The sequence below is a fragment of the Juglans regia genome, chromosome 11, assembly GCF_001411555.2.
Source record: "Juglans regia cultivar Chandler chromosome 11, Walnut 2.0, whole genome shotgun sequence".
In the NCBI taxonomy this organism is placed as follows: domain Eukaryota; kingdom Viridiplantae; phylum Streptophyta; class Magnoliopsida; order Fagales; family Juglandaceae; genus Juglans; species Juglans regia.
In genome coordinates, this window is record NC_049911.1 from 36062514 (window position 1) to 36078136 (window position 15623).

The window sequence follows — 15623 nt, forward strand, 5'->3', positions numbered from 1 at the left end:
TGAGTTGTACGCTTATTAGTTTATCTCTAGTTGATGCTGATGTCGAAGAGAGCCTTTAATAAGGATTAAAATTCTTTGTCTTAATTTGATATCAATTAAAAACAAAATTCCAGCTTACCAGGATTTGGTAAAAAGTAAAAACATGTATTTTTGTAACAATTGGGAACCGAATTACATCAGGATTTATGTTTTCTGAAACAGCAATTTTTAAATTGGGCTTACTATCGTGAATCTTATAAAAAAAATAATAGAAAAATATTAATTGAACTGATAAAAGTAATTGGTTGAGTTTTTAATTTTTTTTATTTAATAATTAAGAAAGTAAAAATTACTGAATTGATTTTTTTATTTTTAAAAATATTTAAAACTGCATAAAAAAATTATTAAAACAAAAGATAAATAAAAAAAACAAAAAATATATATATTTAAACTCATCGCTACACTTTTTTGGATGGATTAAATATCGGTCTCAAAAGCATTGTCGAAAATAATAATATATAATTTATGGATAATAATAAACTGTTTGAATTAATTAACTTGCTCAACACGACTTAAATCTTTCCATAGTTTGTTTCGTTCGTCAGCTCCCAGGTGTCTTTTAGATACCGGACCAGTTTACCTCCCCTGGGACCCACTTTCTAGGTTCTATTGGACGTGACGTAACGGACGCAAATAACCACAATGGCTTATCACTCACTTTTCTCTATGTTTATGTCTAATTTTCGGTTTTTTTGTATATAAGTGCGAGTACTTATCTTCTCGTCAATATCACGCCTAGCACCTGTCCTCTTTCCGCTGCACTTTACAGTGCTGATTAGAGAGACAGACGAGGCAGAAAAGTGCGGAGAGAAAAACGAGGCCAAAGCTTCCTTTCACTAAAAGCTGGCACTAAAACTTTTTACGATCTCTCAATCTTTTGACTGTGCTTCTCAAATACCTTGTTATCTTGTTCTTGAATCTTGATCCTTCAGGTGAGCTTTGTCAGAAACCTTTTTCTCGATTTCTTTTTTTTTTGGGGGGGGGAGGTTAAAGCTTTGCTTTGCTCAATGCCAATAATCTGTTTCCTTTAAGTTAGCCCTTTGGTTTATCAGAACCTGGATCTATTGCTTAAATCATTGCTTCTTATGAATTTTAAGCCTTTTTTATTTAAAGAAGTTGTTTTCTTGACGATCAGAACCCTTTTAATGGCAAGTAAATAAATAAATTAAAGCCCTCTCTATCATTTCGTTTCTTCTTTAACTTCTCTTAGATTAATTCATCGTTAGACCCTTTTTTCCAAGTAATTAGGGAGCTTTTTACTCAATTTTTAGGATGATCAGATTGAAATGGGTATCGTATGGAGAAACCACCATCGACATCTTTGCTAGGTGGTACTAAATTTTGCGTTTTTTAATTTTTCCTGAGCGTACTAATTTTGCACTCATCTCGATGATACTGATACTAACCTTATTCCGAGGTTTTGGGATTTTTGTTTGGTAAAGTTGTAGCAGTAAGATATTCCGAGGTTTTGGGATTTTTATTTTGGTTGTTCTCAGAGAGTCCTAACCTTAATCCGAATGTGCTGGTGAAGACAATTTAACTTATCTTGGCCTGTTTTGATTTGACTATGGGCAATCTATGCATGATCAAGAGCCTAATACTCTGTTTAGTTTCCGAGAAAATGAAAGGAAAAAATCTTTCTTTTTAAAATGGAAATTTTGTATGGCCGCCACCACAGAGAGAGAGAGAGAGAGATTCTCTCATAAAAAACCTGTTTCTAGATCAAGTAGTATCATGGTTCAATAACTCAAGTTCATTAATTATCTGTTCTAAAAGTGTCTCTTATAACTTATAACTGCAATTACTCCGGTGATACTAATGTCGAGATGTGCTTAATCCAGATCTGTTTGGTCACCAAAAAAAAATAAAGGATGACAAGCGGAAAAGAATACAATTTGGATTCTTTTGTTTTATATTGATTGTTCTCTGTGCAAATTCATTTGATAAACTGCTTTTGAGACTTCTATTCAATGAAAATTGAGGAATTGAGTTAATAACTATGTTATTTTTCCTTGTTTTTAGAACCGAACAGCACTTCATTTTTATCATTTTCATCTGTTTACAATCTCAAATAATGATCCCTTAACAGAAATCAGGTCTCCGTTTGAATTAGATGTCATTTATTTTTATTTGCTTCGTTATCTGTGTTTAACAGGGATTGTATTCTCCATTTGGTTGCCAAGGAAACAATGAAGCTTTTTTTTTTTTTTTCCATATAAATTCTTTTTTGCTGCTACTGTTTTGGGAAACAAAGAAGCCCAGTTAATTGGAGAACTTTTCATCTTTTTTTATTCTGTTTTTCCGGTTTTCTTTTGTTCTCTTCTGTTCTTGGTCTTTCTTTCTTTTCCTAACTTTCGTAGGCAGCCAAATGGATATGGACTCTACCTTTTTTCCTTTAAAAAAAATCTGGCGTTCACACTGACAGACAGACACACACCCACATATTAGATAGATTTATTCTTAAAGGGGGAATTTGAATCGTTTGGTGGTACTAGGAGGTTTTGGAGACCAGAAAGAAACGTCTGGGATGTCTACTCTCATCAAAGAGCTTGTCCTCTTAATCTTGCAGTTTTTGGAAGAGGAAGGTTTCAAAGAAACTACTCGCATGTAGGCCTCTCTCTCTCTCTCTCTCTCTCTCCACACTTTATACCAGCAAGTTGTTGCTTGTTAATTTTACTTTTCTGTTAAATTAGGCTTGAGCGCGAAAGTGGAATTTACTTTGACATGAAATATTTTGAGGACATGGTGCTTAGTGGGAATTGGGATGAAGCTGAGAGGTATCTTTCTGGTTTTACAAATGTCAGAGACAATAGGTACTCAACCAAGATTTATTTTGAAATCAGGAAGCAAAATTTTCTCGAGGCACTTGACAAGTAAGCTTGTCATGTTATTTTGTCATTTTCATGTAAATACCACGTTAGACCTTGTGTCAACATGAAAAACTGGTTGATTCTTTTGTAGTAATGATCGTGGAAAGGCATTGGGTATCCTCATGAAGAATTTGAAAGCCTTTGCTCCAGGTCATGAGGAGCTGTTCAAAGAAATGACTCTGCTTTTAACATTTGATGATATAAGGTATGACTTAATTAATAGCTCTGTTTTCAGATGTGATAACTATAGATGCTCAGATGATCTTTATCTCATTGTGAGGGTACAATAGGCAACATGAATCACTTTCCGGATATGGAGATACAAAGTCTGCAAGAACAGTGTTGATGAATGAACTCAAGAAAATTATTGAGGCAAATCCTATTTTCTGTGGCAAACTGGAGTTTCCTAGCATCAAAAGTCAGAGGTTGCGCCGTCTCATTAATCAAAGGTAATATTTCTAATCAATTTCTTCGACTTGTTATTTGTATGTCACTTGGTTAGACCTGTTCCGCTTCTTTGATACTCGGATACTGTTTATACTTCTAGCAAAGTTTGTCATTCATTGAGAGAACTGATATTGGTTGTAATTAACAGCTTGAATTGGCAGCATACACATTGTGAAGATCGTCATCCAAATCCAGATATAAAAACCCTTTTTGTGGATCATGTTTGTCAACATCAACAGGACGTTTCATTTGCGCTGTCAACTGAGAGCATTTCACTGGTAAGATCTGTACTGAAAACTGGAGTTTTTTTCAGAAGTTTTCCCCTTTTATTGTCCATTTAATTCTTCTACAGTTGGTAATCAAAACAGATGAATTATTTTTCATACTATTTTCATTCTTCTAAGAAGGCTCCCACTTCTATGTTATAGCATTCTCAAGCCACATCATGTCCAGCTTCAACAACTTCTGACAATTGGACTTCTAGCGCATCTACTGTAACACAACCTGCTTTTCTTGGAGCCATCTGTTATGGTGCGCCAACTAATTCAGGTAGAGGATTTAATCCTTGCACAGTTTTCGAGTAGAAATCATATTTTAGTTCAAGTTTTACACACATTACACGTACTATTTTTTTCACCCTTGATTACCCCTTTTTAGCTAAAGCTATAGAGCTTCTGAAGGATTCTGATATGATGTTCACAGGAAGACCCTTTAGCACCGTGGATAAGGTGAGCTGCATCAAATCTTCCGTGTTGAGGGGAAAAAAAGCTTGTTTCTGACCTAGGCATTCGCGTGTGTGTGCGTGTGTGTGTAGGCAACTTCTACTGTCACTCATCCTGGTCAAAGTCACAGCTCAGCGTTTGTACCAGATGACTTGCCCAAGATTGTTGTTAGGACATTGGATGAGGAATCATCACCAGTGAGCATGGATTTTCATCCTTTCCAGGAGAATGTTCTGCTAGGTTGACTTATATGAAAGTTTTATTCCTGTTATACACGTTTACGGATCAAGTATTTGTGATAACTATTTGTCTTTCAATTTGAAATTTACTCATGAGTTCTACAAACATGTTTTCCCAGTTGGAACTTCTACTGGTGACATAGGGCTGTGGGATTTAAGTTTTGAGGAAAAGTTGGTTTCAATAAATTTTAAGGTCTGGGATATTGGGGCATGCTCAATGAAATTCCAGGTACGACTCCTGAATTATGATAGTGTAATAGAAAAACTCTTTTTTGATGACGTGATCTAAAATCTGAACTGATCTCAACTACATTCAGGCAGCTCTGTTAAACAATTCACATGTCTCTGTCAATCGTATCTTGTGGAGTCCTAATGGTTCTTTATTTGGTAAGTGCTTTGTGGAGTCCTAATGGTTCTACATTAGTATTCACTGATTTTATTTTTCTCTTGATAATCCCTAGCATCTTCATTTGATCAGGGGTTGCTTATTCAAAGCATATTCTGCAGTTATTTTCTTATCATGGTGGACATGATGTCCAGCAGGAATTGGAGGTCTTTGAAAAAAATTGTTTTGATTTTCAATCTTCCACGTTGGAGTTTTTATTTTAAATCTAACGCTTAACATTACACAATTAGATCGAGGCTCATGTTGGTGGTGTAAATGATCTAGCATTTGCTGCCCCTCACATGCAACTTTGGGTCATAACATGTGGAGATGACAAGACAACTAAGGTTGGTTTATTATTGGAGATGTATATTATTATGTGATAGAGAAACTGACAAGTCATTGCTATTCAGGTGTGGGACGTGGTTACTGGAACGAAACAGTTCACTTTTGATGGTCATGATGCTCCTGTTTATTCTATATGTCCTCACGCCAAGGAAGATATTCATGTAAGAAATACTCTAGCTGCTGTATTTAGATTTTCATTTCTTTGATGTACCTTTGGTTTCCTCTATATTATTCAACTCTTTTTGTGCTTTTATGCCACTTAGTTTTTCTTTTCAACATCTGTGGACGGTAAAATCAAGGCCCATTTATATGATAACTTGGGAGTTAGAGTTGATTATGAAGCACCAGGTCTCGGGTGCACCAAAATGGCTTATAGTGCTGATGATAAAAGGTTTGATCTGTTGGGCCACTGGACTTTTGTGTGCTATTCATATTTTTATAGGAAACTAATGTTGTTGTCATGGATTGCCTTTCTAGGCTTTTTTCATGTGGGACCAGTAAAGATGGGCAGTCATTCCTTGTTGAATGGAACGAAAGTGAAGGCACTACAGAGAGAGTTTACCATGGACTTGGTAAATGCCCTTTGTCTGTTGTGCAATTCACTACAACCAGGAACCAGTTTTTGGCTGCTGGTGACAATCACATGATTAAATTTTGGGATATGGACAATGTTGAGCTTTTGACAACTATTGATGCAGATGGAGGCCTCCCAGTACGTTCTTCAGTGGTGTCTTGATTTTTTTACAGATCTTACTCGTTAAAGTAGTCCTGATGGTTAAGTCTCATACATGTACCAAACAAGAATGATGATGATCTAAGTTGTACATGAAAATCTTATCTGATATTTAGGCAAATCCACATATATGCTTCAACAAGGAGGGCACATTATTGGCTGTTACTGCAAATGAAAATAGAATCAAGATCTTGGCAACTGATTATGGTCCTCAGATGTTCCATACATTAGAAAACTGTTCTGGAGATGCCTCTCGGGTTCTCACTGAAACCTTCAGGAAGGTCGGCATATTAAACCTATTCTTGTTGATTCTGGTAGAGTATTTTTCCACCTGATGCTTTTAGTTTCATGCAGCTTGCTGTTAATCCAATTACAGTTGTTGCTAGTGCTGAAGATGCATATGGATGTCTCAACATAGTGAGTTTCTCATTGACGAATTTAGTAAAGACTTAAGTTTTATCTAATTGAGCATGCTCATAACATACACAGATATGTCTGAATCCAACCTCTTTCCACACCATCATGACTTTCAAATGGGACTTACTTCCATCCATGACCCCATAAATATCCTATCAATCACTTATAAAGTGCCATAAAAGATAATTAAAAAATTGCTTTCTGTAGGGTGGGAATGCAAAAAACATGGATGTCATGCAATCTAAATTTACTGGAGAAGCCTTCAACAAATCAAAGCAGAAGCTCTTTGAAATTAACAGTGCTTCTCAGTGCCAGTCCTTGCGGCTCCCTGAGCATGCGAAGACAGAGAAAGTATGGCATTCCCTTTAACCAACTTCTCTTCTAGTCATCATTTATTTTTACAATCTTTCTTGTTTCTCTATGTGGCATTATATTGTTCATTGCTGACTGTGCCTGGGGAAAAAATGTTTGCAGATTGCCCTACCTATATTACGATTCTAGATTGAAAATGTTGACGTTTTTATGCTCTTTTCAAGTTCTTTTCAGTTTGGGTTTTTCTTTTTCTTTTCATTCTTTTATTTTCTTTATGAAAATTGCTTATTATAAGTTTATCATATTTACTCTCTCCTCTTCTTGAAAATGAAAATAATTTTATCAAATCGGTGTAGTTAAGTATTTTTCCTACCAAGACATACCCACGGTCAAATGTTAATGTGACCTGTATTTTCAAGTTAGTGAAATGTGATATAAGCTATAAGATGCACAACAATAATGAAATCTTGCTGTCTACACTATAGAGTTTTTCATGCTCTATCCATTTACATGCCAATTGTTTGTTAAGAATCTGTTAAAAATTAAAAGAACACAAACTGTAAAGATTGCATATATTGTCCTCTCCTATAGCTGTTATCTTAATAACCGAAATACCTTCTCTGGGAAATAAAACACTTTTCTGCCGTTGCAGGTAGTGATCATAGGAGTTTATTGCTGATTAAGATTTTGCACCAGCCCAATTTGTAGGATATCTATGCTGATGGCAGATATAGGAAGCATAACTGGTACAATTGTATCATGATGGTCAGTAATCATTTGAAATCAGACCTCCCAATTCAATCACCAAGATAAACTAGAGAATCACCATTCAGCAGATTGAGAAATGGTATTTATAAAGTGAATATGCACATTATTGACTTTTAGGGAAAGGGCATCCACGTAACTATCAGTTATAATTATAAGGTTCAATAAGGAATGTGATGTTATTTAATCACAAGGAAAGAACCTCAATCCAGTAGAACAATGTCTCTGCCCATAAATGAAAAGATAACAATGCCATGACATGGTAGAATGAGTTGCATGGTTAATTATGAGGTACTAAGGATGGTTTTTGAAAAGACCAGAATAATGGAGGACTCCAGGAAACTTAAGGAGTAGAAAATGGAATGAAAATATAATCCTAGTGGAATTTGATTTATTTTTGTTAGCCCTATCTAGATGGGTTGTTTATAATTGATTACTAAAAAACATTCCTTTATGACAACTGCAGATCTCAAGACTGATCTACACAAATTCAGGTAGTGCCATTTTGGCTTTGGCCTCAAACGCCATTCATCTACTTTGGAAATGGCAACAAAATGACCGTAATTTGAGTGGCAAGGTAAAAAGGAGACTCTTAATAGTACGGATGCCGCTTGGGGTTTTTGTTTTGCCTGAAATTTGAATCCAAAATATAGTTGATAGCTACATTGTGGTACAATATTGAATTTAGGCGACAAACAAAGTTCACCCTCAATTGTGGCAACCAAAGAGTGGCTTACAGTTCATGAGAAATGACCTTACAGGCACCAACAAAGAAGATGCTGTAGCCTGTTTTGCTTTGTCCAAGAATGATTCATATCTCATGTCAGCATCTGGAGGAATGATTTCCCTGTTCAACATGTTAACATTTAAGGTTAGTAGGAAGCTGGATAAATGAAATTTATGCATTCTAGTGGATTTTCTTTTTGTTGCCATCTGTTATTATATAAAATGCTTGTCTATATGTGTTAAATTATGCACAGCTAATGAGGGATCTAACTGATCGTATTCTCAAACTTCGTTGATAAACAGACAATGATGACTATCATGTCCCCGCCACCTGCGGCGACATGTCTTGCTTTCCACCCTCAAGATAACAATATAATTGCTGTTGGGATGGACAATTCCTTGGTTTTAATTTATAACGTCCGCTCAAATAAGGTATACGTTCCATTTATTGAAGATTAATGCATGCACCATACTGTTTTAAATGTTAATCCAGGCAAGCTTTTGGGTCCATTCATACAGGTTAAAAGCAAACTCGAGGGTCACTCTGAAAGAGTTACTGGCCTTGCATTCTCTAGTGCTTTGAATGTACTCATTTCTTCTGGTGCAGATGCTCAGGTTAGTATTTGATATGTCGTGCTGTGCATATCTTGAATCAGTACCAGTACTTGAGACAAGGTTTATAGTTTTTTTCTCCTTTTGACCCCCCCAAAATTCTCTCCTTTGGTGCCTTGGGCTCGTGTTGCTCCTGATGATTGGTTTTCCAGTATGTGTACTGAGGGAGGAATGACAAGAAAACTAATGATCATCGCTAACTAAATCAGGGGAAAATGATTTTTTTACTGTCTCTGAATGTTTATGAAATCAACCCAACTCTAGTGGGAACTCCATGGATTACGAGGTCCATTCTTATGCAGGTCTGTGTGTGGAATGTGTCTTGGGAAAAACAAAAAGGCATATTCTTTCAGATGCCTGGTGGAAAATTGGCATCGCCATCAGACACCCATGTCCAGTTCCATCGGGATGAGAACCACTTCCTTGCCATGCACAAAACTCATCTTGGAATATATGAAGCAAGAGAATTAATCTGTGTTAAGCAGGTTGCTGCTCTGTTTCTCTCTCTCTCATAAAATAAACAGGTCTTTGCTGCTTGTACACTGTGCTTTTAAGGAGACAAATAAAATGTCTGAATATATTTTTTTATTATTATATACAGTGGATTCCAGGAGAATTTTCTGCACCCATCTCCGATGCAACTTTCTCGTGTGATAGCCAGATGGTGTACGCCACCTTTGTGGATGGAAGTGTGGCCATTTTCGATGCTTCAAATCTTGAGCTGCGTTGTCGGATTAATCCTACCGCTTACCTTCCTTGTAATACAAGGTATTCTGCATACGTCATTAACCGATCTTTACTAACAGTGTCCCAAGGCATACCTTCGTTGCTACATGCTGGTTATATCCTGCTTATCGGTTCATGTATGCACAAGATTTTCCATGAAAACTTTATACTTAATCTATCTCCCATGAAATAATGACCAGTAATATGTAGCCATTGCAAATGTTTCTCACCTAAAACACATTGCACTTTCCCCAGTGAGTGGCTGAACTTTCGTAATGATTTTTGGTTTGTTGTTATCACTAGCTTTAATTTGCTTGTTTTTCATTATATCTTATTTCTATATCTTTACCCCATATAGCTCTAACTTCTTTGTTTCAAGAGTAATACTTGAGCCTATGCTGATGATTAGCCCACAAAAACTTGAGACAGATCTCGACCAAAACATTTACAAATTCATCTATTTGGTGTTGCAGTCCCGATGTTTACCCGATTGCTATTGCTGCGCATCCTCAAAAACCAACCCAGTTTGCCGTGGGTCTTACTGATGGCGGGGTTAACGTTTTTGAACCCCTGGAGGCTGGAGATAACTGGGGCATGCGGCCATTGGTTGATAACGGACCAGCCACCGGCGTGCCTGTGGAATTCGAGAGTTGAGAAAGTCCCCATCCTTGACTAAAGAAGCAAAAAAGTTGGGTGTTGTACATAGAAACAGCTGTGTGATCTGAGCAATGAGTATTTGTGGCTCTACATCTGAACTACAATAATTGCTCTCTAACGTTAAAGTAATGGGCAGGGATAAGGTTACTACCTATTTACTATTTATTTAATATTTATAATGTATTTATTTTTTTAACATCTTTAATCATTAAGAAAAAATTAAAAAAATATATAATTTTATTAACAGTTACTTTTTTAACATTAAGTAAAATTAAAAATTCGAAAAAAAATCAAATACAAAAAAAATAATAAATAGATAATAGAAAGATAATAATCTTATCATTTTCCTAAAGTTATACGGGGGGTTGAGGTTTGACATCCGCCTGTACGAAACAAACATAATTTTCAAAGATGAACAGTTGTGTCTAATGAGTTTTCCACACAATCATCCATCTCAACAGCACAAAATGGAAGTCCTTTCCCCTTGTGATAAACTCGTAAAATCAGGGCATAAATTGCAGGAATTCAAGGCATAGCATCAGACAAAACCTATCAGGCGAACAATCGGGTCATTAGAAGACAACCAACTGTTTTTTTTTTTTTACCACGAAATTATACAATACTCGTGATGTAATAATACCACTGATTCCCACCAACATCACTATGTGCTCAATTTCTTAATCCAGTGAGCAAGCCAGTTGATCCAATGCGCTGTCTAACGTTTCTTGACGATAATATTGGTGGGGGGGAAAAAACCCCGCTGTCCCGAAATCATCATCGTTGAGGTTAATAAGTCCATATCATAACCTGCCGCCCACAATTCCAGTCCAACCGTTATAATTTTATTACAAGCACGCCCTCATCATAATGTCATAATCTCATCATTTCTTTCATGGTCATAACCATAGCAAGTCACACATCATGTGTGCCACATGACATAATCCAGTTTGAGCTCGAGTAAAATTGCGAACTCAGCAACCAATAAAAAAGAAATATAAAAAAAAGAGGTTAACTCAATGTATCACGTGCAAAAAAAGATGATGAAACAGGTTCGCAGAATGATCTGTTATCTGCCTTAAGCATATAAACGGGGAACAATTGCTGGTTCTTGCACGTGATTGTGTTAAATATTCAGGAAATTTAAAGAAAATTAAATTTATCAAATATTTTAATGGGAGAAATCAGCAACTCTTGAGCTTCAAGCATCCACCTTTGCTGCTGCAGATGCATAGCTTACACTGCTATCCCTCATACTTTTGCATTGACTAGACTGCTCGTATCGGAGAAATTTGATCTTTATCTTTGTCGAGGAGTTCCTCAGCATCTGATAAAATTTACAGATACATGAGAAAAAGGACACGATGCAGTAAAAGAAAAAATAGATACAGGTTTAAGTAGACTCAGATGCAACATGAAGATCGGGAAAATATTTAAATCTGCGGAACTACTTAACAAGATGGCCAATTCTTTCTGAATGCCAGGCATTTTAGCTTCTAGAAATGGCTCGAACCTTCCTTCAAGACATTTCGTGGCTGTTAAAAAAAACTTGGGCACTTACATGAAGAAAAACGCTAATGGGATGGCGTCCACAGATGGTGTTTTTGTATTCCAACAGATATCGTTTGAATGCCTCTGGATCTCCTGTTTCTATTATATCCATGCCCATCGTGTCCAAGGCCTCAATAGATTTGTATATGGCCCCATGTTTCTTCTCATAGCGAGTGTAATTGAACCTGACAATGGAATGGAAAAGTCATGTACAGATAGAATATCAAATTGCACCGATCAAGCAAGCTAAAGGGTATTGGCCCCAACTTCATGCACATATTCAGTAATCCAAAACTAATATCTAAAAAACATCCATCTCCATTCTGTATTCTAGGAAAGATGGTCCGAATAATCTTGAGTAGTTCCATGAACAATTATTTGCGGGATTGGATTTTAGTTCCTTTTCCTTCCACTAGTGCAGCTTCCAGCTCTATGTATAGTAGTCGCTTTCGTTGCTTTAGTCACTTGACTCGGTGATCCAGAGTATCTACAGATTCAAATAAATAAATAATCCTTTTGCTCCAGCGAATTGCTTTTTCCCTTTCTTTATGTTAGTTCACAAACCAAGTTTAACATACCTCTAGGATCCGAATTAATTACTAAGGGCGTACATAACTAATGCACAACCTCATGTTGATGGTGTCAAGCACTTCCCATTCATCGTATACAAGCACATATATGTGAATGCACATGCTTATGTGTATGTCCCAAAGTGACAATTAAAGAGAGTAACAAAATTAAAAACATTTTGCAAACTAACATCTTGGAGAAACTTGAACTTTCGTGTACATAAAAGGAACAAATAAGTTAGTGAATTTTTATAAAAGACATACCGAGAACCCCAATGACAAAAATCAGAGGACACGGAAAAAAAATTATTTGGATCATCCACATATTTGGCAAGCAAACGTCCATACATGGCTTCATTCTCAGCATTAAGAGCGCCAACCAAAATGGGTACAACTTTCACTTGGTGCCTGTTATGTATCATCAAAAGTAAGCTTCAACAAAGATAATTATAGAACTTGTATATATGAAGAAGCATACCCCTCAAATACTTTAGCGAGATATGGCAAGTGCATTTCCATGCTATGTTCAGCCTCATCAATGCGAATATCCATCATTTCAAATTTTCCAGTAGCTTTTAGCTCCTCATTGACTGATAGACAAAAACAAATATTAATTCATAATGCAAAATCATGAATGAATGACAATATATCGTAATGAAAAACTATGGTTTAAGCAAAAATGAACCAAGGAACTCAAAAATAGTCGTGTGTGGATCAACTCAACAACAAATAAAAACACATATTGTTCTCCATAGTTTTGATGCACGCATATTGAATGTTTTCTTAAAACTCATTATAACTCACAATTCTCAAAGAACACAATGAGTTACATATATCTAAAAATGAACATCACAATACCTTCCAAATCAATAGGTAGGTCTCCTATGGGAGTCTTGTAAACTGTGGCCATTGAAAGAGCACATTTTGAAGTGTAGTAGTGGTGAGATGGGCCAAGAAGGAACACCCGCAAACTGGAATTATAAGCATTTTGATATTAGCAACTAATAGGGCAGACAGCTATTTAATATCTCCAAATAATTAATCTTATTAGGTAAAATTATGGGCCATCCGGCTATTACACACGATCCCTCGTGCTGTGAAATTTCAAATTACAGGTTCAACACAGGTGGAGAAAACCAGTTATATTGAGCTAAAGCAACAGGAGGAGATACAAAGAGAGGGAGGGAGCTGGAAGAAAACAGACATGTTTGTCGGATCTATGTTAGCAAATGCATAGGCTGCAGCACGACCTGAATATGAGTAACCTGCATGCCTGTGGGTCCAGTACCAGGAATCAATGGAAAACATTACAGTTGTTTGTAACTTGAAGAAACAAGGCATTAGAGGTCCAAAATAACTTACGGAGCAATTACACCTCGGACATCAGGAGATTTGTCCACGCCAGATGCCGCCAGCCAGCCTTCAAGCTCTTCTGCTAATTTCTTAGCTGTAAAGGGAAAGAAATATCAGAAGCACTTTCCAAAAGATTACAAGGATGTTGGCCAGAATGTTGACAAGTGTATACAAAGTTCTTTAAACAAAGCATACACAAAATTTCCGGATAGCTTTAAGAAAATGTTTAATCTTCTGTAATGGTGAATGGATGCAGAAACTATTCCTCTTAGTGTCACTACGACATCTACTAATCTATGTTTCCTCACGCAAATTCACAACAGTGGAAGAAATTCTGAACATGGTTGGCTTCTGCGTATGAATCATCAAATCTCCACGCATGTGACTCATATAGTAAGAATATTAAATATATCACTACAATAAAGTGAGACTCTATATCTGAACTACTTTGAGAATATGAAAATAATAAAGTATGGTGATGTTCAACTCTATTATAATCTTTTTTATAAATAAAGGATATAAATTTATTTAATCCTGATAGTTACCATGCATTTCAAGTTACAGTTTATGAAACAAAATATCAACTATTGTTACACTGAAGTAACCGAATTAACAAGTTACTATTACACAGCACTGCCTAACCTAACGGGCAACAAACCAGTAATACGTAATGCTCTCTGGGTTTCTTCCAAGCACACATTAAAATTTTAATAGATCCGTTAAAATTCCATTTCAAAAAAGGAAAGTTAAAAACAATTGGGATTTTATTGTTTAAACTTGTCACGGTTACTAACTCATTATCTGGCGCGTAAAGAATGAAAACTGCGAGAAGAAACTTCATCCTCAATTCTGCAAGAGTTTTTATGAAAGCTTTTCATTTGCTTCTCTTCCATGATTTTTTTTTTTTTTAACTTTTCTTTTACCTATCAAAAAAAGAAATTACTCATATTTTCATCAACCAATTTGTTTGGATCATAAAGCGGGTTTTGAACCAGAAGCACAACTTTTTACAAACCCTTAATGGTAAACTAAAAACTCTTTCAACCAAATTATAAATTTTCAATCTTTTCATGCTATCTGATAAGGCACTCAACTCTACTACTCCAACGGACATTTATCTTACTGGAGGTGAAACCAAAAAAAGAAAAATTATTTTCAATTAATTTTCCAGAAAACCATCCAAAATTCGATAGCATCACACAACACCCCAAAACCCAGCAGCCTTTTAAATTCAGATAGCTAAAATACATCAACAAGACCATCAGAGTAAAATCGAAACTCGAAGACCTTAATGCATGCAACCAGAATTTCGTGAAGCCATACCTTTTTAATTAAAAAAAAAAAACAAAAAGTTTTTTCGTTTTCCCAGAGACTGAACAGATGAGTATAGACTTACGATTGTCAGTGTACCAGGAACCGGCATGGGATGCTCTTCTGGTTTTCTCCATGTTCACAATTTTAACAGCAGAAGGGGAAGAAGATGATGTATAATTTGGGATCAGATAGAAGACCCTAAATTATTTTATATATGAATGATCAACTCTCTTTTTTCACTTTATAAAAAAAAAAAAACTCTCTTTTTTCACGAATATAAATAACTAAATAAATAATTGAGTGCTCCGGAAGAGTGAGAACTGAGAAGTAACCAAGGGGGACAAGAAGTCCGTTTTTATTCTAATTCGAGTTGAGCAAGTATGAAGTAACCCTCTTTTCGGGTTTTATCGTCCGCGATTAGCTCCCAGGATTTAGATTTGATGATGATCTTAATTTATATAATCTTATCTCATCTTAATATTATAATAAATAATTTAATTTTTTTAATTTTATAAATAATAATAATATTAAAAATTAATATTTTAATAATACCTTATTTAATTTTTAACTTTTATCTTAATTCATCTCATCTCAATTTACTATCTAAACGAAATCTAAGATAGACACTGAACGCATGTGAAGCTATCTGCATCCTTCTATAGATTTTATTCTCAAATCAATTTATAGATATCACTTAAATAATAAAATTTTATTTATAAAATTTAAATTTTAAAATATATCTTTCAAATTAAATCATATCGCGTAAATAATTTGTATAAAAATTTTAGGCCTGATTTCGTCAGCTCATCTCATTTCATGTAATTATTATAACTAATTATTA

The 15623-nt window shown here is 35.4% G+C and overlaps 2 protein-coding genes across 2 annotated transcripts; one reads left to right on the forward strand and one right to left on the reverse strand.

Annotated features, from left to right (window-relative positions):
- Positions 1–825: 825 nt before the first annotated feature.
- On the forward strand, positions 826–10152 carry LOC108992220 (topless-related protein 1-like). The gene is made up of 26 exons (XM_018966705.2): positions 826–971; positions 2535–2646; positions 2733–2912; positions 3001–3114; positions 3200–3358; positions 3505–3634; positions 3785–3905; positions 4014–4084; positions 4171–4318; positions 4437–4546; positions 4635–4704; positions 4796–4869; positions 4954–5049; positions 5116–5211; positions 5314–5441; positions 5528–5762; positions 5900–6064; positions 6138–6200; positions 6408–6551; positions 7744–7854; positions 7966–8148; positions 8307–8435; positions 8523–8618; positions 8918–9100; positions 9217–9383; positions 9815–10152. The coding sequence occupies exons 2-26, from the start codon at positions 2567–2569 to the stop codon at positions 9993–9995; spliced, it is 3234 nt and encodes a 1077-aa protein (XP_018822250.1). The 5' UTR covers positions 826–971; positions 2535–2566; the 3' UTR covers positions 9996–10152.
- Positions 10153–10866: 714 nt separating this feature from the next.
- LOC108992221 (protein MEMO1) lies at positions 10867–15153 on the reverse strand. Its single transcript, XM_018966708.2, has 8 exons — positions 14865–15153; positions 13478–13562; positions 13320–13388; positions 12974–13086; positions 12594–12705; positions 12380–12523; positions 11557–11731; positions 10867–11322 (listed from the first exon to the last, which is right to left on the reverse strand). Exons 1-8 carry the CDS (start codon positions 14914–14916, stop codon positions 11197–11199), a joined length of 876 nt encoding a protein of 291 aa, XP_018822253.1. The 5' UTR covers positions 14917–15153; the 3' UTR covers positions 10867–11196.
- Positions 15154–15623: the final 470 nt, after the last annotated feature.